Source organism: Citrus clementina, unplaced genomic scaffold (assembly GCF_000493195.1).
Source record: "Citrus clementina cultivar Clemenules unplaced genomic scaffold, Citrus_clementina_v1.0 scaffold_5, whole genome shotgun sequence".
Classification (NCBI taxonomy): Eukaryota; Viridiplantae; Streptophyta; class Magnoliopsida; order Sapindales; family Rutaceae; genus Citrus; species Citrus x clementina.
Genome location: NW_006262201.1, coordinates 40,886,828 through 40,910,662, shown reverse-complemented (window position 1 = coordinate 40,910,662; position 23,835 = coordinate 40,886,828). Strand labels below are relative to the sequence as shown.

The following is a 23,835-nucleotide window of genomic DNA, read 5'->3' as shown; positions in this document are numbered from 1 at the left end:
AATTATAATACTTCTATAATTTTTTCTCTTTCAATTGAGAATTCACAGGTATAAATAAGTTAATTCAAAATTGAAAATACAAAAGGCTAATTTTGGAAAAAGACAAAAAACATTTATCAATCAACTTCTATTTTTTACTGTTTTTTTCTTATATTTTAAACAAAAATAAGATAAACGGGAAGTTTTTTAAAAATAATTTGAAGGTATATTCATGAGGGTTTACCCAAATACAAATGATTGGGAACTTTGGTTTCTCTTGGCTATTACGATCTCTTCTCCTTCTGAGTTTATTCTTTTGCTTGAAACAGTTTTTTTTTTTTTTGGATTAATTTCTTTGACTCGGGATAATTGCTTGCTTGCTTGATTGATTTATTTATATCTTTGCTTTACATTTTTCCATTGTGCTGAGGATTCTTCAGTGATTTTCACAATGAGTATTGTTTGGAATACTGTTACAATTATCTGCTTATTTAAACAGAGAGATGGAATTGGAATTACGCTAAGCATGAAAATCTGAGTGGCTCGTGATTTAAGCAGTGTTTTCAAGCCAGCAAAACAAAATATAGATACGAAAGGGTGGTTTGATTTCAAATTCCAACCCCGCAAATGATTCGAAATGAATTAGGAGTGTTCGCGAATTGGATTTAATGGATTGAATATCAATTCACATTTGATATATGATTTTGCGGATTATAAATTTTTAATTCAATTCAATCCACAAATTGGTGAAATTCAATCTAAATCCAATCCATATGTCTGTGAATCGGATCGGATGCGGATTTGATCTAATTTATATTTAATCCACCATTTTACGATTTGGTTTGTTGCTAAAAATTTTTAATCATGTCCTATTTATGAACTAACTAAATAAAAAAATTAATCTAAAAATGATTTTACTACCGATCAAATTCAAAATTAAATAAGATTTAAATAAATTAATTGTTTAAATAAAGATAAAAAATACATTTATAGTTTCAAAATATAACACACTCAAAAGAAAAAAATCATTTGTTTAAATCAGTACATAAAAATTAACTGCTTAGGAAGTTATATTTTTTATTTAATTATTTTTATTTTATATTATTGTCAGATAAGACATAATATGTTATTAATATAACTATATTTTATCTTATTTATTTATTAGTAAGTATAATATCATATTTACAAGTTTAAATTTTTTATTAAATAATTTTTTTTTTTTGCGCATTCGCAGATTTTTACGGATTCACATAAGTAAATCCATATCTAATCCATCAATCCATAAATCGAATTTTTACGAATTAAATTTCTACAGATCAAATTGAATTTTGAACACCACAATCCAATCCACCAATACTCTGGGGTATGAGACTTGCAAAGATTAACAACAATTCGTTGTAGCTGTTATATGTATTAAGTTCGTTATATATTTTGCATAGAACTGATTATTATATGTCCCATGATTTAGCATGGAGACGTAATGATGATTTTGTGGATGTAAACTCTGAGAAGTCTCTGGGGTAGTAAACCAATGTCATCCATGGGTTACTGATATTTTCATGATAATTTCTATTTTATAGTTCTAGTTGATGATTTTTTTTTTTTAAAGAAGAAGATTGTGGCTTTTTAGATATGGATTTTTTCTTAGTAATTTTTTTTTTCTCTCTCATAATGAAATAAATGGTTAAAATTAAAATTTAAAATTTGATATTAATAATCAAACTAATTTTCTTTCACTTTATTTATAATTAAGTTAACTTTTCTTCGTTAAATTTGAAAGACTCTCGTAACTTGGAGTACACCATGGTGAAAGAGTGCGTTTTATAGTTTATTATGCTGCTAGCTTGGAAAGAAAATTTGCGGAAAAAAGATCAGGCATGTGGACTCAGTACTCGTCAAGCATACAAATTGGATATTTATTGTCGACCAGCTGCGAGTAGATATTTGGTAATTGAACTATTAACTATTCTTTTTCTTTTTTCTTTTTTGAACTTATTTAGACTCAGTTGGGACTGCTGGTTTTAAACTTTAATATGTGTTTTAGGCAGCACAATAGTCCCAAATGATTCCTTATTCTTGTTCATTTTATTAATTCTATGGATAAAAGAAGATCGTGATAAAATAAATATTATCTTCTTTTAGAAAAAAAAGAAAAGAAAAGAAGAAGGAACATAATATTTTAATTATGTAATTTCATTATATAAGTAATGACACACATATGGAGTTACAAGAATTAAATAAACTCAATTTTTGAGTTTAAATAAAATTGATATTAAATTATTGATTTGGGTTCCTATAGAAAAAATGAAATTGTCTCCCTAAATGAGCCAATTCGGATAATTCATTGGGTGTGGAAATAGTAATAATTTTGTTGGGGGCCGCTTCAGAATTTCAGATATGCTATCATACTACCAGTGGTAATAGGTGGAGTGCAATAAGCAAAGCCGGGAGTACAAATATAACACGCTTCTATAATTAGCAACTCATTAGTCATATCTATTTACTCTCAAAACGCGATCATCTGTCACAGGTTATCAACCTGCTCTGTATATGCACCAAACTGAAACCGAACTCACAAGAATTTATCAGGATCAAAGTAATTGCACAAACAGCACCAGACCGCACCGTAATGGATAATAGCGGTAAATATCAGCACTCACGTTCTTCTCTTATCAGTTCTGTTACGTTGCGTTATGCCGGTTTTACTTTTATCTATATCTTCATTATAATTTATGTGTCCTTTTTTTTTTGTTTTTTTGTTCGCTGAGATAATTAGAGGAAAATGGAAGAATTCTAAAACAGTTGTTTCGTTATTATTATTATTTTTCTTTTCACAAGATTCCCAGAGGATTTTCCCGAAAACCAAACGGATTTGTTCGTTTCTTATTTTATTTTATTTTATTTTCTTAATTTGTGCTTTATTTTGTGGAGCTGGTTTAGTTAAAAAAAAAAAAAAAAAACTGGCTGCAAATTTTTTTTTATTATTATATTCGGTTCTTGTGATTAAAGTAAAGTTTCATTTCAGTAAGTTGTTCTTGAAGGTTGAGGAATTTATCTAAAATTTGGTTCAAACTCATGAATTAAGTAGAAAGATTAGCTTATGAGATCTTTTGCTTCATCACGCTGATTTCAGTTATGTTTATTTATAATCGTGAGGTTTATGGTATCAATCAGGAGTCTGAATGCTCCTTCCTTTTGTTATAGTTCAATCATGGTGACGTGATTAATTTGTCTCTATTTTCTATATTACATGTTGAAATGCTTAGCAGGTAATCCTCAGGATTCTGTTGTGCCACCGGTTGAAGGTGTTGCCGGGGGAGGGACAGCATACGGATGGAATGATAATTGTTCACAAAGTTCAGGTCCACTCAATGGGTCTATCAATCCAACAGAAATTCCAACTGCAGATTTAGTGCACGTGTGGTGCATGCCCAGCACAGCAAATGTGGGACCACAGGAAATGCCTAGACCTTTGGAGCCTGTAAGTATTAATGCATAATTTTTGCAGTTGTGTTGCGCTTGCGGTTAATTTATCTATTGATATGATCACATTACATTGTATGAGTGTAACCCATGCTTAAATACTCTTATAATTCTTTCTCTGTGTATACAAATGTTCTGTCTATGAACATGTTCCTGGATGAAAATGCTCCTGTCAGAGTTTTTGTTTCCTTCCATGTAAATTCGGTGAACATGTGACTTGGATTCATTCAAACAACATTTAAATAATATGATGATGTTAACCGCTTAGTTTTCGCAGTTGTGAGCCTATATGAGTAGCTAATGCTGCTCTTAAGAACATGGATATATGACATTTGGATGAACCACAGTGCTTACTGCTTATTTCTGACATGTGAATATCCAAATTGGTAAAGTTTGGCATAGATTGTATATTATTGTAAACAAACTAAAAATCGAGAACTCTCATCAAATTTAGTTGTTAGGTCTTTTGCAGTTGCTACTTAAATCCTATGTGATTGTTATGTCTTTACAGTTACTACTTAAACGAAAGAAAATAATTCTTCTTCTGTTCAGATAGGGTGGGCTACTATTCAGTCATGGGGTTGGGCTACTATTCAGTCATGGGGTTGGGCTTTGCTAATTGTTAAGCAACATGAATATAACATTCTTAGACCAAAGAAAAAAGTTTAAGAGATTTTAGAAAAGGTTTATGTGGAACGAAATCCTTTTTTTTTATTTACTCTTATTTCCCCTTGTGGTGAGTGAGCTGGATCCAAGCACCTGCCATTTGGAACATGTTCCCTGTTACCATTGTTAGTTAGAATAGAATGGAGATGTCTAATCATTTCTGATTTGTTATATAAATAATATGCCTTGGACATTGTTTGGCACACACGTTGAGCGGCTGTTGTATTCTGGTACCTAATTTTTTTTTTCCTTTTTGAAGATAAATCTTCTGGCAGCTAGAAATGAGAGAGAAAGTGTACAAATTGCTTTACGTCCAAAAGTTTCCTGGAGCAGTTCTAGTACTGCTGGGGTTGTACAGGTCCAGTGTAGTGACTTATGCTCTGCATCTGGTGATCGGTTAGTATCTTGAAAATATATTCTTCTTGCTGCAGCTTGATTAATGACTCTTTTCGCTCTTAGTTTTGCTAATATTGGCTCTGGCAGGTTGGTTGTCGGCCAATCTTTAATGTTGCGGCGTGTTGTTCCCATATTAGGTGTCCCTGATGCCCTTGTACCGCTTGACCTACCAGTTTGTCAAATAAGTTTGCTTCCTGGGTACTGTCCATTTTACTGCTGTGATAGTGCTTATTCTGTTGTGATATAAAGAAGACCTTAATTTCTCATTGTGTGAAGCTGAGGCAGTGATGGTTTTTCTTCGGCTGCAGGGAAACAACTGCAGTTTGGGTTTCCATAGATGCACCATCTGCTCAGCCTCCGGGTCTGTATGAAGGGGAGATCACTATTACTTCTAAAGCAGATACAGAGTAACATTCTTTGCACTTTTACTTCACTAACTTATGTATTTGTGTTCCACATTGTCAAAAGTGTTTGTTGGTGTGCATTAAGTACACGATTACAGTTTCTGTTATTTTTTATGCCCAACATGGATAATTCATTTTGGCTAATTACAGATTGTCATCACAATGCTTGGGCAAAGGTGAGAAGCATCGACTTTTTATGGAGCTTAGGAACTGTCTTGATAATGTGGAGCCCATTGAAGGAAAACCTTTGCATGAAGTGGTAAGTTTCTGAATCTATTTTTTTCCTTACTTAATTCCTTATTTATTGTTTGGGTAGAACTTGTTACAGGGTTTTCATACAAGCCATTGTTTTTTAGGTAGAAAGAGCGAAGTCTACGGCTACTACTTTAAGAAGAGTTATTTTTTCTCCACTATTTTCTGAGTTTTTTTCAGATAACGGACCAATTGATATGATGGATGAAGATGCTATATCTAATCTTTCAGTACGTGTGAAGTTAAGTTTGACAGTTTGGGACTTCATTCTTCCTGCAACTCCGTCACTCCCAGCTGTAATTGGTGTATCCTGTATATTTGCTTATTTTGTTATTATATTTCTGAATCCCACCCAACCCCAACCTACTGTGTTCATGAACACAAAATTGACTCTGAAAAGTTTTTTAATAATTATGTCATTTGTGATATATCTGGATCTAGTTGCCAGTTTGCTCTTGATGTGTGTGATAAAGAATGTTTACTGTAATATAGTTCTACTGAAGCCTTCTATGAGAAGTAATAAAAGGGGTAAAAAAGGGGGCTGGGGGTACATTTTTCTTGTTAGTTTGCTAACTGACATATTTAAGGTACATTTTTCTGTGAGTATGAGATGTCAGTGCTTGCTTCTTTGACTATATATTAGATATCTGATACCGTAATTGAGGATCGTTTTGGTGTTCGACATGGGAGCGATGAGTGGTATGAGGCATTAGATCAGCATTTCAAGTGGCTTCTTCAGTATAGAATCAGCCCATTTTTTTGCAGGTGGGGTGAAAGCATGCGGGTTTTGACATACACATGCCCTTGGCCAGGTAAGTCAATATAGCTGAAAGTTATCCATCAATTTTAAATATACTTGTTCAAAATTGACTTATTGCTTGCTCTTCCTCATTTGGTGTGTATGCTGATTCTATTGTTCCACCTGCAGCTGATCATCCAAAATCTGATGAATACTTTTCAGACCCACGACTAGCAGCTTATGCTGTACCTTATAGTCCAGTCTTAAGGTATCTGGTTTGTTGTCCATAATCACTGCTTCGATGTATTTTACAAATAAAAATCATCAACTTCATCTGGTTTGTGGATTTGCAGCAGCAATGACGGAGCAAAGGATTACGTGCGGAAGGAAATTGAGCTGTTAAGGACAAAAGCTCACTGGAAGAAAGCCTATTTTTACTTATGGGATGAGGTATGAACACCCTTACTATTGCCAGGAATCATGAGCTTTTCAAGTCAACATAACTGCTGATGACATTGCTATTATTTTCGTTATCTTTTTTCCCTTGAAACTGCCATCAGTGAGTGTTAATAGTAATTGGTCTTCATGCTACTTGCAAATGGTTCTTAATGCAATTGCAATGTATTATGAATTATATATTGGCAGCCACTGAACATGGAGCATTACAGTTCTGTTCGCAATATGGCTAGTGAACTTCATGCTTATGCCCCTGATGCTCGTGTATTAACCACGTACTATTGCGGTATGGTTTGATCACCTTATTTTACGTGTACTTTCCAATTTATTATTTTTTTTTTTTTCCATTTCATTGGAGTGATTTGTCAATCTTTCCTGCTGTTACCATTTGGGTGATTGTCGAGTTGCTGTTGTGGACTTTGGACCTTGCAGTTAATGGTTTATATCTTTGAATTGACAATTATGGAATTTTTGTGCTTTTATTCTGTCAATAATTGGCTAATCTAATAATATTTGTGAAATCTTGTAAGTGGTGTATTTTCCACTTTCAAGATCCCTCACAACTCAAGTTTATTTGAATCAGTAACTATTGGAGTATGGATGTTCTTCTGGATTTTGCTTTTATCTGGTCAGTACGAAATCAATCTGCATATGCTATGACAACCCATCAATAGAATTCTATTTGAATGATATAACTTACATATCTGTGTTTTATGTTTAAGATGTGTGGACGTCTCTGTGTGTGTTCCTGATATTACCTTAGTTTAGTCAACTCCATTAAATTTATATTGGGGTTATGTGTGCTATTTTTAGTTGGCGGAGTAAATTGCTCTAATTCTATGTCATTAGATGACGTTTCATGTTTTTGGCAAAGAATTCCTTACTGTTTACATATTACAGACATCTGTTTTTTGAATAACTCTTGAATGTTTGCATGCTACTTTGCTGTGCTTTTATTTAATGTTTGGTTGATTAAGCTATTTTCTGATTGTTCAAATGTTTTCCCACGGTTTTCTTGTTTTACATAGGGCCAAGTGACGCACCTCTTGGACCTACCCCTTTTGAGTCTTTTGTAAAGGTTCCTAAATTTCTACGGCCTCATACTCAGATCTATTGCACAAGGTATTGACCATATTTTGGCCTTTTAACTGCAATTTAGTGTTATAGGTGAGTAGTTTTACTTTTAGAGTCCTTGTATTGCTATTGCATCATCGTAATATGCTATGAGAATAATTTTATTTGTGATGCTTTATATTTAAATGAATTCAATTGATTAAAATGGTTAATGGAGCATTTGGCTAAGGATGCAGTTTTATACAGTCCACAGATCTCATGTTTGTCTAAGAATGGGAATTCCCCTGCCTTGACTGGCTATTTAATTTTAGAAAATTTGGAAATTTCACGGCCATTACTGTTGGAAGGGTCTCTGGTTTGGACTATCTTCTAACTGGTTTCACGCTTTATTGCTCTAGTTTACCTCATATACTACCATGATTGTCATTACATTCTAAGGATTCCTCTGAAGTAGTATTCTCTGTTATTTCAAGTAGTAATCCTACCGAACTTTAGTTACTCTTTTTTCATTGTATGCTTGTTTCCAAAGTTAACTACTCTTTTATATGCCTTTAATTGCTTTTTCTTGTAGTTACATTAAGTTGTTTAAACTTAAGTGGCAGAAGTTTTTATTTTTTAATTAAAGACATTGAAGTTCAACATTGGATAGCATATTAAAAGATTGATTGTTTTATGCGCAGTGAGTGGGTACTTGGTAACCGAGAGGATTTGGTAAAGGATATTGTCACTGAATTGCAGCCCGAGAATGGTGAGGTAATTTGTGTTGAGAGCTTTTGGCTACTGCTTTGGAAAACTTGTGTATATTATTACCCTATCATGACAGCTGATGATTTTTGGAATTAACTATCAACTGACTGGTCCTCATGTTTTTGGTTCTTAGAGCTGTACATAATTGTTTTATCACCAGCTTTTCACATTTATGGCCCCAATGCATGCATGCCTCCTTTACTCACCATGTGCCTCAATCCTTTTTTTCCCCCTGATTTGTTCTTTACAATGCTATCTTTGCAACTTTGGCTGATCATAAATTTTCCATGTTTAAGGTGGATATCTTTTCCCTTGATATCCATTTTTCTTCAACGCAAAAGAACTGATTATTTAAGCGTACAGATACCGTTGACCTGACAAGTTTAGAGCTGATCATTTTATTGATTATTCTGTTATCTGAACCTTTTAGTTAAATATTGGTGATTGTAATCACATTTATCAATTTTAAAATGGCTGAATATTTAAGTTATTTTGGAGTTCCTACCGACTAAATGTGTTAATAATGCGCATTTGATTTGATAATCAGTATGGTGACTGGTAGCTGCACTATATTACTGAGTACTCAAGATTTTGCAGTTTGTATTTGACTAAATGGGGTAATAATGCCTATTTGAGTTGATAAGTTGCATAATCTAAGATAAACATATGGTGAATGGTAACTGCACTATCCAGCACTGGATTTGCTGCTTGCTACGTTGGTAACTGGGGAGTGAGTTAAGACTACTGAATTTGTGCCTGCAGATAGGAGTTGACAAATGCATAGGAATTTGAGCAACTGACCTCAATTCAATTACTCCCAAGATTAAACTACATTGTTTTTAACTAATATTAGTAACATCTAGCAATTAACAGAATTGTTGTGTCACTACTTATACAGGAAATTTACAGTTTAAGCCTTATGGTTTTACCAACAAGCTATAGCTCAGTTAGTATGTGGAGCGTGTCCCAGGTGACCTCACAATAAGAGGTTGGGAGTACAGGCCAGCTGAGGTAGGGTAGGGTTTACTTCTATTCCAAGTTGTAATGATTTGATGTTATCCTGCGCAGAAAATAAGGGCTTCCACTTATTCATATTATTGTGATAGTGATCTTCAAAATTTAACACTTAATGGAAAGTTTTAAGAGAGAGCTTTAAGAGTAACCTAGCGCTTTCTTTGTTAAAAAGGGGGAAAAAGGTCTCTGCTACCTTATTATTGCCTGTTGAACCAGTGGAAATCTAAATGGCATATTAGTTATAACTATTTATTCCATCCTTGGACATGTCGAACATTTGAAGATTTTGAGGATGGGTTTCTTTTAATATTAGAATGCAAACCTCCTTCATCAATTTCCTTATATTTGGCTTCAGGATGGGAATAAGGAACCAAATTTATCTTCGGCCTTTTTTACACTTGATATCATAGCTTTTTTTTAACTACCAAAAGATTGAGATATAAGTTGCTACTAATTTTACTGGTTGGTTAGAACAATGACCAATGGGAGAGTGGTTGGTTATATGGCGCTCAAGTGTCCTGGTATAGCATGGTGAAGTTTGATATTGGTTTAATTTTTGCAATAATCCTTTTAAATATGTTTGGAGTTGTAATGTCCTACTTGTCACATATTGAATCTTTTACATTTTTATTTTCAAAAGAACAATGGTTTGACTCCACATTACATGTATTTGAAAAATATAAAGTCAAAGCTTAGTATCAGCATTTGTGAACGGTAGAAACTAGTACATCTGTGCTGATTGCCTAGGTGTGCCATATCTCAATACAGAGGTCACCCGTACAAACCTCTAGTTTTGATTTCAATGCTGGAGAAGCGTATACGACTTCTGCATACAGGGCAAGCATGGTTTTGTCTTCAGCCTGTGAAGATGCATATTTATTTACTAATATATTTCAATGTCATGTGAGTTAGAATGTTATGTGTAATGTTAATGGTGGCTACTCTGTCAATCAATATCTGTTTGTTAGGCCTGGTGATTGTCATCTAATGTGCATAGCTTGTTTTTTGGGGGAAACTGATGAAGGATGACATGATTGACAGAAATTTCTTATGCCTTACAACTTGTACTTATTCAATATTGAACAGGCTTGCACTTTTATGGTTGTGACTTTTAGTTGCAAAATAGGTATATGGCCCATTAGTTCTGTGTTAAGGGTTCCATTTCTTTATAATGGCACATCAGTTCCATATTGATGCATTGTGACAATTTGCTTTTTATTGGAGAATTGGAAGTTTGGATGTGTTATAAAATTTCCGAGCATTCTTAAGCGGTGCTGAAGACAACTGAATTCTTTGTTGTTAAAGGAATGGTGGACATATGTTTGCATGGGACCATCTGATCCTCATCCGAATTGGCATCTTGGGATGCGAGGTTCACAGCATCGTGCTGTAATGTGGCGTGTATGGAAAGAAGGTGGAACAGGATTCTTATACTGGGGTGCCAACTGTTATGAAAAGGCAACAGTTCCTAGTGCTGAGGTATTGGCCTGGCTGCTTAGTGCTTGATTGGTCTTGTCCGAAGATGCCTGCCCCTTCTCCTCCTCTCTCTCTCTTCTTTCTTTTTTTTTTTTTGTCCCTTTCCTGACAATAGGACATTCAATTGCTAGCAGATAAGATTTAGGCGTGGCCTTCCCCCTGGTGATGGGGTTTTATTCTACCCTGGTGAGGTGTTCTCGTCTTCGCGTCAACCTGTTGCTTCCTTAAGACTAGAGAGAATTCTGAGTGGTTTGCAGGTCAGGTGGATTTGTTATTATTTATTTTAATGCTCATCCATGTCTTGGTTTCATTTATTCTTTGTCTCCGAGTAGTACTCTCAGTTGACCAGAATCTCTAGCTCTAAGTAAAAACAGATTTATGTGCAGTGCCTTCATCCAATTAGTTATTTTTCGCTTAGATAAGTAAAATTGTCTTTTGTGTCTCTGATGTGTTCTTTTGGATGCTGTATTAGGACATTGAATACCTAAACCTCTATGCTTCAAGATATGGTAGAGATGAAGGGCTTGCTCTGTTGGAGAAGACAGGAACGTACCTGGGTCCCGAGCGGTACACAATTGAGCACCTGCCGATTGATGTCATGCGGGGCGAGATTTTCAGTGCTTGCCGACATTGAATACTTATCATGATCTTATGGAGTTCACCTCTTATTTTTGTCGGTGTACTTTTGCTAGTAGAAACTCGATTAACTTGAAAGATAAAATGGTTAGACGAACTTAGAGCCCTTTTGTAATTTTGCATGTGTATAAAAATGATGGTGTATTCCTGTAATCATCTCACCTAGGGTTTTATCATCTGGCACTATGTAATCTCATTAGCTCCTGGAATCATATTTTTGAAGTGGGGTTGGGGTTACAAGTGAAATTGTTGCATGTATATAGAGGCTCTTTTGAGGGGAAAAATAAAAAGAAAAAATACCGTATTTAGAATTCTTCAGTTGTCTCGCCGAGCACCCTCAGTTGTGTTTCGTTGTTGCTACTTGCTACAACCTAAAATATCGGACACGTGCCGGCAAATTCACGTCACCTTTGCATTACGATGCTAATGGTTTTTGAGAGGCCAGGGTAGGAAACGCTTCCTCGATAATCGTGCGTCTGATTGGGCCAGTGGGGTTGAATCTTCTGACGCGGTGTCGTGTTGGGGACTTTCAATTCGATTACTTCATTACTCAAAGACCACGTGGGACTTTAAATTGGACTAGTTTTTAATATGCTGTTCTTAATTTGACATAAAACGGCGAAAGGCTGTGGGTCCTAAAAAGTATGAATCAACGGGTTTTTATTGAGAGAGGAAAAGGGGAGAGGTGCTTTCCACGGTGTATAGTGTCGTGATGTGGTCTTTGGCACATGGCAACGAGAATGGTAAAACTTTTAAACTGCCAAGATACACTATTTGATAATTGAGTACATGGTGGAGTGGTGTTAGGCAAATGGTGATAGTAATAGGACTGGATGTGAAAGGAGTCGTTGCTAGTTACCCATGCATCATGATTCAGTATAATAATACCATGACACCCCACAATCTGTGTAGCTCATAATAGCAAGGTTGGCTTGGCTCCAATGACGACACTTTTTGAAAGTGAAATTGGAGAAAGGCAGTATATTTCCTTTCCCTCTCAAGATTCATGGTGGACTTTTGTTGCGTATTGGATTCAGAAAAGATAAAGCAGCTACAAGATAATCAAATTGGTTATCATTACTCACGGTTCTGTCACTCATTTCATTCTTTTTGACACTGTATTCATCATTTTTCATTGCTCCTTACCTCCCATTACAGCTGTGGATTATATTCTCGGTACAATTGAACATCACGACAATTTTAGTGCGTGGGTGGCATCAAAGAATGTGAGTTTTTCTTGAGTTTTAAACTTGTCAAATTGGATTGCTTCATAATTGAACTTTGGTATGACTACTTTTCTAATTAATTTACTACCGTTAGCTTATAAATTAATTGGTTCAGAACGGCACAACTTTATGGTAGGAAAACAAACTTTTACAGTTTTACTTGTATTCCTTCTTCTTTTCCTACTTTTTGTTTTTAGCGGAAACAAAAATGGAGCATGCGTGGTTTGATCTGTGATTTTGCTTTACATTTTTATACAAGGACATGATTTGGGTAGGAGAAAAAGAGAGAGTAAAACATCAGTTTTTCTTTTTCTTTTTTTTTTTCTAAAATATTAGACTATAGCCTATCAATATTTGAATAGTAAATCTTTTAGCCTTTGCTTGAATTAGCTCAATCATATATTTATTGTGGTGAGAAAGTTTGTTCGAAAATTTAAACATAAGAGTAGACTAGGAGTAAGGGTGCGTTTGAGATTGAGGTTAGGTAATTGTAACTTAAAAGTTATAACACTAAAGTGTTTGGTAAACACTAACTGCTGTATCTTTTAAGCTATGTTGATATGATTTTTCACTTGTGTAATGAAAAATCTATTATATCTTTAATAATTTTGTGAAAATTATTATTTAAAATTTATATTTACTACATATTATTAACTTTTATTTTATAATTATAATTTTTTTTTTCTACAGCAGTTATAACGTAAAAGGTACAATACTTTAATTCCAAACGGGACCTAAGTCTCATCTCACACTTGCAAGTGCCTAAGTTAAGGAAGTGAGCCACCAACCATCCATCGACTACGGGATGGTTGAAAAAATTTTCGAGTTATTTGTGCTTATCATTTATCAGTTCGTGTTCTATATTTTCACTTATTAACACATTCATCCATCCTTGGAGAGTGGTAATGTTCGCGGAGAGTTGATGATATTTGCCAAATTCTCTATATTTGCTTATTGGCGCATATTATGCTTTGTACGGACAGACATATTATGAAAATGCAAGAAATAATGTAGCGTTTTAAGATAATATTCTAAAAAACTCCGAGTAATAAGCACATGGAAATAGTAATCTAATCCACCCAACACACGATATAATTAATTATCCAATCCCCTTCCTAATTTCGCGTATTTTATTGGCGGAACCCAAACGAAATCTCTTCCGCCTATCCGAAAAGTGATGTATTAGCTTAAAATTGATCGTGAAAAAGCAATTTGATGCTTTTCTACTTGCTTTTTAGAGAACACATTTTCTCAAGCCACGTCATTTTCCCACACAAGGACCGTCTTTCTTTGAACACCACAAAACCATTATTGATTCTCCTGGCCCTTGACTTTGTTCAAATCTCTAGATCCACCATGTGCACCAAAACTAGACCGAATTCACATTTCCTAGTTTAAGCATCATCTATCAATCGGCCACCCTCCACTTTTTTCTGTCAACACAACAAAGATTAGATCTTACATACGCTTATGGGTGGGTTTGGGATTGAAATACTATAACTTAGCTGTTGTAGAAAAAAAACTGTAATTATAAAATAAAAATTAGTAATATATAATAAATAAAAATTTTAAATAATAATTTTGATAAAATTATAAAAAATATAATATATTTTTTATTATACAAGTAAAAAATTATACCAACATAACTTATAAATTATAACACCAAGTGTTTACCAAACACTTTAGTATTATAATTTTTAAACTATAACTGTCCAATCACAATTCCAAACGCACCCTATCTTAAGTTCATCATCACGTGCTTCTCATCGGGAGTAAAGAGACCCGTTATTATATTATAAGCTCGTTATATTGGTCAAAGCTGAACACCACCGGTGAAGCAAGATGAAAAATAATAAAGAAATTTTGACTCGTAGCTTATGTGCAAAGTGCAATAAAATAATGTAATGTTATTACTAATACATAAAACGGCTAAACCATCTGTAAAAGGGCATTCGTGTTCGTTCTCGACGCTTTGTACATGCAATTTCGTATTTTCCTCAATGATTAGTGGATTATTATTAACCTAGGAGATGTCATCCGTTCGGCAAAAGTGACCGAATAAAATAGTATTTGAAGGTAGAATTCATCTAGGCCGTCCACGTCAGCAAACAACGAACGAGTTGGTGGAATCCAACTGCCGAAGACGGTGGCAATTGTCAAATTCTGAACGATGGAGGCTACTGCGTCTTTGATCGAAAGGTCGAAAACACCCTGCGTTTGCTGATCATGCTAGCTTTTGAAAAGAAGATGGCCTTTGCCGTTTAGCATATGGCCTCTCTGCATAAAAGACAAAAGTGCCTTCGCCTTTTTAAAAGAGAATTTTATAGCAAAGTCGAACTCAGTATCTTCAGTTGCAGCTGATTTATCGAACGGTTGGGATTCGTTTTAGGTGCTGACTTTTAAACCCGCAGTATCATCCAAAGGTAATGGACTATCATGTATTATATCAGAGCTCCTCCTGAAGAGTCAAGGACGTGCCTGCAAGCACGGGAGGGCTCCCCGGCCATTTGGCGCATGAACAGTACTGTAACGTACAGCGTAAACAGATACAATCAATACTTACTACTAAAGTATAGCCCAACAAGACCATTTTATTCGCGAAATTGCCACTGAGCTGGCCACATTTGGTTTCCCCAACGTTTCTTGCACACGAAGCTTATAATTTAAACCCCCCAAAGAGGAAGAAATCAAATAAAGAAAAGGTCAGAAAAAAACAACATGAAGGTATAATTGTTACTTTGACGAGGAACATGCCATATAAAGGAGAAAAAAAAAGACAGCTGTATGAACTTGGTGATATTGGACAAGGTTTTGAATGAAATTACGTTAAAGCCACTCCCGTTAAGACAAATTATAAGATTTGTTTTCATTGTCTTGTTCGTCCTTATCGGTTTCATGGCATTATACTAGTACACGACATAAAATATTATCTATAAACAGAACACACGATCATTAAGTAGACGATGGAGCAGATTACTCCCCTGGTGGCTGGTGACGGAAACACTCGTTGTCTTGCGTGCTGAAAAAGCCAAAACTGTCCAGATTTGATTTTTAAAATTGGCGTGTAGGGGTAGGGGTATCTTCGTCTTTTAGATAAAGAGTTATGTAAGAACACAAAAAAATATGCAGTCCATAGAAATATTGAAAGCTTTTTAGCTAAACGACAAGCACCGCCTAGTCCGACTTCCCCCGACAAATGTCAGCAACTCGCTTGTCTTGCCACGTGTACGGTCCGATGTGCTTACGCAGCCAGCATGAGGAGAGTCTTGGAGCTCGGCCACTCCTCTAACCATAGTTAATTGTACTAACCATGGTTAAACAGCGCCGCTGTAGCCACTATTTATTATTATTATTATTATTTTTTAATTGCTTTCTAACACTCCAATTCAAATCTCTCTTCTACTCTCTCTCTTCTCTAAACAAAATCTCATCACTTCTGACTCTCTAGAAATGCCATCGCCCCCTAATGAGTCCATCGTGCTCCGACCATGACTCACCAGCTGAGTTTCAGTCGCTGTTTTATTTGGCTTCATTCAAAGAGAGAACCGAACAGTAGCTTTAATTTAGATTTTGAAGGTGTTCAAAGATAATTTCAACAGTCAATATTTTTTTCAGTGGTAGGTAGGAACTGTCAGAATTTTACCGGTTAGTAAACTTAGCTTCTTCTTTTTTTTAAAAAAAAAAAAAACCGAAATCGCAGTTAATTGTCTTCTTTGAGCTGAGATAGCCTCCATAATAAGACAAGAGTTGAGAGGATACGGCTACACATATGACGGAGATTGTAAATTCTTCAGCAATGACAGTTGCTTCAGCTACTGGAGAAGCTAGTGTATCATCTCCTGGCAGCCAGATTCAGGTGATTCCACCAACGCAGAAGAAAAGGCGTAACCTTCCTGGAATGCCAGGTAACTTTATCAAAACCTGAAATTGAAAAAAAAAATCGGAAATTATGGTGCTTATATTTGGATATAGTACTGAAGAAGTTATCTTTTTGGTGCTTTATGTTGATTCTCCAGATCCAGATTCTGAGGTTATCGCTTTATCGCCGAAAACTTTGTTAGCCACAAACCGGTTCGTGTGTGAGATCTGTAACAAAGGGTTTCAACGCGACCAGAACCTGCAGCTTCACCGACGAGGCCACAATTTGCCGTGGAAACTTAAGCAGCGAAACAGCAAAGAAGTTCGTAAGAAAGTGTACGTGTGCCCCGAATCCACGTGTGTGCATCACAACCCGGCTAGAGCTCTCGGTGACCTCACTGGTATCAAAAAGCATTTCAGTAGAAAACATGGCGAGAAAAAATACAAGTGTGAACGGTGCTCAAAGAAATACGCCGTCCAGTCTGATTGGAAAGCTCATATGAAGACTTGTGGAACAAGAGAGTATAAATGCGATTGTGGCACCATCTTTTCCAGGTTTAGGATTTTATATATGTATACTTATTTTTTTAATTATTAATTAATCTATCTTTTGTTAGTTTTTGCTGGTGGTGACATTTTTGTTTGCTTCTGTTGGTGAAGGAGGGATAGTTTTATAACGCACAGGGCGTTTTGTGATGCGTTGGCGGAGGAGAGCGCGAGGACGCGAACCCCAGCGATTGAAGGGAACCCCAATGCGAAGACTGTTGTTTCTTCACCACCTCCACCTCCGTTGACTCCGTCAACTGGCGTAGTATCCCCGGGTCTGTCAATTCAGAGTTCAGGTACCAATTAATTGTTGCCTTATAAAAGACAATTTATGGGCTTAGTTGTAAGAGTAGTCAAACTGACGAAGTGAGGAAATTAATCTTGAAAGATGAGGAGTTAAACTTTAAAGCTTTATCATTTATGATTTTCTTTGTAGTTGATGACATTAAAATTGTAATTCTCTATTATTATGAGTTTCCTTCCAAAAAAAAAAAAAATCATTATTGTTTGTGCTTGATCGACTTGGGTTTTAATTTTTCACGCTTTCTTTATTTGTCGCCTCTTGGTCTTAATCAACTTATATTAATCGGGCTAGAGAAAGCAGCAAATTTGGTCGGTAAAGAAGAAAGAGAGAAAAGATAGACTTGTCCTGAATGTAATGTGAAGCAACAGTCCTGAAATGGATTGCGGAGTCAATGAGCTCGAAGATCGATAAAATTTAGAGACTTGAGAGAAAGGGCGCCATTATTAATTGCTTCTGTCTTTTTATTTTTTATATTTTTTTTTTTGGGTGATAGAATTGCTTCTGCTTTTACTACTCATGAGCTTTCCAGTTCAACTTGTTATTCATTGCTTTTATCAATGGCTTTGAAAAGTTCATAAAAAATATGAGCCCTTTTCTACTGTTTTTCCTTTTTGATCATTATTTTAGTAACACTAGTTTTCATCATTTCATACCTTTTTTTTTTCCTTCCCTTTTCAATACTGGTTTTCTTGTAGTTTCTAATCTTTGTTTTGGTGAATATGCTTACAGAAGTGCCTGCTGATAATCCATTGATCCATTCCCCGCCGAGGCCTGTGGCTACAACTCCTAGCGCCTCCACTTCTACCAGCACTGTCTTTGCAAGTGTATTTTCATCTTCAGCAATCTCACAACCAACTCAAGCAACGGGACCTTCCTCATTCTCCAATCAAATCTCTGTCTCAAGCACCGGCATTGAACCAACATCCCTTTCACTCTCCCCGTCTCTTTACCTCTCAAGCAATAACTTGTTCTCTAAGCCTGAACCATCTCATATTCACTATGCTCCATCTCCACAACCGGCAATGTCAGCAACTGCATTGCTTCAAAAAGCAGCTCAAATTGGTGCATCATCATCGAGCCCGTCACTACTTCGTGGCCTTGGCTTGACAATGTCATCATCTTCAGCTGATAATCAGCAAGAAAACACCAACTCTGCTTCAGCCGCAGCTGGTCTTGGGCTTGGACTGAATTCTGGTTTCACTGATGCCATGATGGACCCATCTTCTCTCTTTGGAAGCAAGCCAACTACACTTGATCTTCTTGGTCTTGGTATTGGTGCTGATGGAGCTTCCACTACTGGACTTTCAGCATTGTTCACTTCCTTCAACGGCGGCTTCAATGTTAGACCATCAGCTGCATCATATGGAGGACGAAGAGGAAGTTCTCCTGGAGATCCATGGGAGGGTGCCCCTGAAAGAAAGCCCAATGGGGCAGCATTCCCCTAGCGATCTTCACCATCCATATTCCATGATGCTTTATTTTTCTCATTTCTGCTGTGTCTTTTTATCCTCTTAAATACAGATAGATAGAAGCCAGAGAAGGTAATAGAGTTTAAAGACCTTTGTACATCTCTCATTTGCATTTTGGTTAATTAGTTGCCCCTTCTTTTACCAAAATGAAGTTATAATCTGCGGGTGTACAGGCGCCTCTGTAGTTAATTACTAGTTAGCAAATGCAAGCACATAAGATGACGTTAAGTAATTATGTTAGTTTGTTTAGTTTATTTGATCTTGTTGTTGTTTTAAATGTTTACTTTCCCGTTTGGGAATTGAAAATTTTTTTTCCCAAGAAATATTCACGTGAATAAGGGATCAAAATCTTATGTATGCAGCTAATGCTTTTGTTTTATTAAACTGTGTTCGAGTATAATGCGTGCGCGAGAGAAACATCTCTAGTTGTTAGGTTTGGATTTTCATTCTTCGGATGGATACCATTTTGGAATTTAGTAATTGGCTAATGGACGTGAAATCTGGCTACTTGGGTATCCGGGCCTTGGTCAAACTGTCAAAAGTATTTAATGTGGCGAGTTGGCAATAATACATATTTGTCTCCTTTTTGTGGGTCCGATCATTTATGTCGGTGGGGCCCATGCCCGGTTGTAAGTCGCTGCCTTCGTGCCCAGCTGTTGCTTCTTGACTCTTTTTGACGGCTCTCATTATATGAATGTACATGATGGTATCATAGGCTCGTGGCTAGTAGCTGATATCATATGCAAGGATTTAATAGCGTGATTACGTGGAGGAGTAAATCAACTCCCAATTGAAAATGAAAAGAAAAGCCCAGAATTTTAATCTAACATAAAATAACGTGATCGTGACCCATGTCTAGACTCCAGCTGTGTAGCTCGCCCCATGCAGAAAAAAATGCGGTGACCAGAACCCGCATCTCTGCTACTGCTACAAGGAACTTTCTTCATCTTTATTATCGTTGCTTAAGCTTGAGACGGAGACAGACGCATGCGCACATTTCTTAACCGATGGCTTCCCTATTCTCTTTAACAAACAAATATGGGTACTATTACTCCCTCAACTTTTTTATGTGCATGGATTTTGGAAGTCAACTTATGAATATCAATTGTCGCTTGATTATCTAGTTGGGGGATTCATATGTTTAAGCTTAGAATAGCGAACACACTGTGCTAAGTGGTCCAAGTTGAATGCATTACCCTGATCAACTTCGTAGGTTTAAACGGAGCCCTATCAATGGACGTCTCTTTTTAGCAAGTGGTGCATTATTTAATATGAACCATTTAACTAATTTCAATTATTTTTCAGTTCAACTCAACCAATGATTTCCCGCGAATCCCAGCACCCTTTTAAGTTTAAAATCATTCTGCTAATCACGACACGTCGAATGACATTAGCGATGACACACTTTAAAATATATTGTTAGCTGATTATATAATTAATTATTTTAATTATTAATTCAAGCAAAGGGCATCAAAGCTTTAAGCCTTTAACTTAAGAAAATAGTTAATTTGTCAACGCTTTCTGAAATGATCATCGAACAAAACCACCACTATAATTTGCCGTCTCCCTCTCTCTATTACTTTAAGATTTCACCATGCATCTTCTTATTGTAACCGTGATCTTCATTCTTATTATATCCCTTCTAAAAGTTATTCATTCATCGATATGGATCCCACATCGAATCCAACGCCACTTTCAGAGACAAGGCATAAGTGGCCCTGGCTACCGTTTGATCACAGGAAACTCGACCGAGATCAGCCGTATGCACACAGAAGCGCTGTCAAAGCCAATCTCTCCCGTTGACCACGACATCCTTCACCGTACGGCTCCGTTTTACCATCGGTGGTCGCGTGTGTACGGGAAAACTTTTCTCTACTGGTTCGGGTCAACTCCCAGGCTTGCTATATCTGACCCGGATATGATTAAGGAAGCCTTCATGCATACGGGTGGAGCATTTGAAAAGATAGGGTTTACTCCCTTGTCTAAGCAGCTATTTGGGCAAGGACTCACTGGGCTTACTGGCCACAAATGGGCTGTTCACAGGAGGATCGCGAACCAGGCCTTTACCATGGAACGAGTTAAGGTGACAACACAACACTGCGCTCTAATTTTTTTTTTAAGAGTTCGTAAACTCTTTAATCCCGCAATCACCACAAAACTTGTCTGGAAATTATCATGTTCCTATGGTGATTAAAGAATTCTGGCAATGGCTCTGCGTCATTTAGGTTTTACATTTTGTATCAATTAATCACTTCACAAACCCAATTTCATCATTTTAGCCATCATAAACTCTTAAGTAAAAAATTAATAATTTAAACAGGATTTTTAATTGATTTCTTTTTCTTTTGCTTTCTAATCGCCTATGAGTTTTATCAATACGTAATGAGAGCACCAATTGAAATTGTTCAAAGGGCAAACTAGCCTTTAACATAATTCTTTTACATATTCTAACAGCTCACTGGTTAGTTGGATATAAAAAGAAAAATTTAGGTACTGAAGATAATTTTCCCAAATTTGTTTTACATTCATTTTAATTTAGCAAATAAAAGTACAATGCGGAGGTATAAGATCGTGCTGGCACCAGCACAATACTAACTTGACATGTTTAAAATCATGTAAAATAGTGTGGGATATCTCAATAGATTTGAGTTGTGCTCACGTTTCTAAGCACAATATCACAAAGAATAATAAACTGTTAATTCGAACACATGCAAATTTACCATTTTTTTTTTATTTAAAGATTACAAATTCCTAAAATACTAATTTTATGACAATTGCGTAGCCATTGAATTGAGGGATATTTCAATAATTTGAATTATTTCAAGATTATATATATATATATATATATATATAATAAAATGTTTTCAAAGCTTAACATGGCACAATACTAACATGAAACACGAAACACAGTTATATTTAACTTTTCAGGCCGACACATGAATCAATTTACAACTTTAAGAGGGAAAAAAAATGCTTTCTAGGATGAAACAGAGATTCAATTCAGCATTGAGGTTTGGTCCATTTAGTGCAAAAATAAGCTTTGAGCGCTCTTCTGCATTTGATGAATTGTTAAAACACAAGTCACCATGTGTTTAGCTTTATTGTAAAGAAATTAGGAGATCTCACGTTTAACCCTTGTTGCAGAGAAATGTTGACGCTAATTTGATTCAAAATTTTCGCGCTAGATGCTGTGTGCCCAAGCGCTTCTAACATCAAATTTGTATTGATCAGGGTTGGGTGCCCGAAATTGTGGCTAGTTGTAAGCAGATGCTTGAGAAATGGGAGGAAACAAGAGGAGGGAGACATGAATTTGAGATTGATGTTCATAAACAACTTCATGACCTCTCTGCAGACATTATTTCCAGAACAGCTTTCGGGAGCAGTTTCGAAGAAGGCAACCGTATTTTTATGTTACAAGAACAGCAAATGGAACTGTACGCTCAAGCTGCAAGAAGTGTCTACCTTCCAGGCTTTAGGTGAGTTGTGGGAGTTATTTTCTTGATTCCTTAGACCGAGCTTATTGTGTTCATATACACAGGTTCTTGCCTACCAAGCAAAACAGAGAAAGGTGGAGACTAGAGTCAGAAGCTCGCAAATCAATTCGAATGCTGATTGAGAAAAATGCCAAATCAAGAGGAGATTCAAGAAATTTACTTAGTCTTTTTATGTCATCGTATAAAAATCAGGATGGTCAAGAAGAGAAGTTAGAGGTGGAAGAAATTATAGATGAATGCAAGACCTTTTACTTCGCTGGAAAGGAAACAACTGCTAATGTGTTGACTTGGGCACTTGTACTTCTTGCATTGCATCAAGAATGGCAGATCAAGGCACGGGAAGAAGTGGCTCGTGTCTGCGGAGACAATGAGCTACCAGTAGCAGACAATCTAAGCGACCTTAAGCTTGTGAGTTTAATATTTCGAAACTTATATGCTGAGCCTAAAATAGTGAAGTGTATAGAGTTTCCAGCTCTCTGACATTCTTAAGTATTACTGCTTGAAATTTTGACAACAGGTGAACATGATACTCAGCGAAACACTTCGACTTTACCCGCCAACTGTACATTTGATGCGGAAAACATCTCAAAGGAGAAAGTTAGGAGACATTGATGTTCCTGCTGGTACACAATTGTATTTGGCATTGACTGCTGTGCATCACGACACTGATCTCTGGGGAGAAAATGCAAATGAATTCAATCCGGTGAGGTTCAACGAGTCTCGAAAGCACTTAGCCTCGTATTTTCCATTTGGCTTGGGCCCCAAAATCTGTGTAGGTCAAAACTTAGCAATGGCTGAGGCAAAACTTGTTCTAGCTGTTATCATCCGATTATACACTTTTGTGTTGTCGCCAACCTATGTTCATGCTCCCACGATGTTCATAACAACGCAGCCTCAATATGGTGCGCAAATCCTCTTTCGCAGGGTTCATAGTTGAAGAGCTCCCGGGCAATATTTGGTGTATTTGTATTTGAAAAGCATTAGAGTAATGCAATCGACAGCCTTAATTTCTCATCAAAACAGCACTACACAATTCACACACGCGTAGATGATAGGTCTGTTGTTATGGGGAATTCTTAAGTTGTAAATATCTCTATCCTTAACGTTTGCCTTATGAATGAATCTCAACGTGTTATGATTACATTCATTTAGCCTATCACGATTTAACATATGCACACCAGCTCAATCAGTCGTTCTAATGATAGTAAACATATACCTGCAACGACATACGTGATGTCATAGCTTATGTCACTTTCTCGTTACTGTTAAAATCGTACAACTTAATTACCAACTTAATTGGTCGGTAGCTAGTTGAATTGCATTTGGTCCACTTTACTTAGTTGATATGATTGATAATTACGTTTCGAGGAACGATCTACAAAGATTGCGTGTGTCAAGATTTGAAAGAGTAGGCATAGCTTACGTTACATTAGCTGTATGTTACAGCTAAAAATTTTTAAACCCTTAAAAAAGATAATAATTATTGAAAAGATTAATAATTTTTATAGTTTTACTTTACATCCCCAAGCTGCAGCTAGGTAATAGAACCGTTAGTCTTTTTTTTTTTTTTAAGTTCTCCATTTATATTTATAGCAAATTTAGTACTAAATTACTCA

At 36.0% G+C, this 23,835-nt stretch overlaps 3 protein-coding genes across 8 annotated transcripts; all 3 read left to right on the top strand.

Moving 5' to 3' along the window:
• Positions 1-2,399: 2,399 nt before the first annotated feature.
• On the top strand, positions 2,400-11,635 carry LOC18040400. Of its 6 annotated transcripts, none has more exons than XM_024183312.1 (16): positions 2,400-2,621; positions 3,246-3,460; positions 4,388-4,524; positions 4,612-4,722; positions 4,833-4,931; positions 5,079-5,187; positions 5,285-5,485; positions 5,824-5,992; positions 6,109-6,187; positions 6,276-6,369; positions 6,565-6,661; positions 7,404-7,497; positions 8,130-8,202; positions 10,516-10,689; positions 10,818-10,943; positions 11,159-11,635. In XM_024183312.1, the coding sequence occupies exons 1-16, from the start codon at positions 2,609-2,611 to the stop codon at positions 11,318-11,320; spliced, it is 1,953 nt and encodes a 650-aa protein (XP_024039080.1). In that variant the 5' UTR covers positions 2,400-2,608; the 3' UTR covers positions 11,321-11,635. The 6 variants fall into 6 exon arrangements, with proteins under 6 accessions (XP_024039080.1, XP_024039082.1, XP_024039079.1 ...); XM_024183311.1 differs by having other exon boundaries at positions 2,401-2,621; positions 3,249-3,460; positions 6,273-6,369; XM_024183309.1 differs by having other exon boundaries at positions 2,401-2,621; positions 6,273-6,369.
• Positions 11,636-15,933: 4,298 nt separating this feature from the next.
• On the top strand, positions 15,934-18,977 carry LOC18040399 (protein indeterminate-domain 2). The gene is made up of 4 exons (XM_006434894.2): positions 15,934-16,453; positions 16,565-16,961; positions 17,067-17,248; positions 17,986-18,977. Exons 1-4 carry the CDS (start codon positions 16,318-16,320, stop codon positions 18,699-18,701), a joined length of 1,431 nt encoding a protein of 476 aa, XP_006434957.1. The 5' UTR covers positions 15,934-16,317; the 3' UTR covers positions 18,702-18,977.
• A 1,277-nt stretch (positions 18,978-20,254) lies between these two features.
• LOC18040454 (cytochrome P450 734A1) lies at positions 20,255-23,156 on the top strand. Its single transcript, XM_006434893.2, has 4 exons — positions 20,255-20,808; positions 21,957-22,201; positions 22,264-22,627; positions 22,737-23,156. The coding sequence occupies exons 1-4, from the start codon at positions 20,320-20,322 to the stop codon at positions 23,154-23,156; spliced, it is 1,518 nt and encodes a 505-aa protein (XP_006434956.1). The 5' UTR covers positions 20,255-20,319.
• Positions 23,157-23,835: the final 679 nt, after the last annotated feature.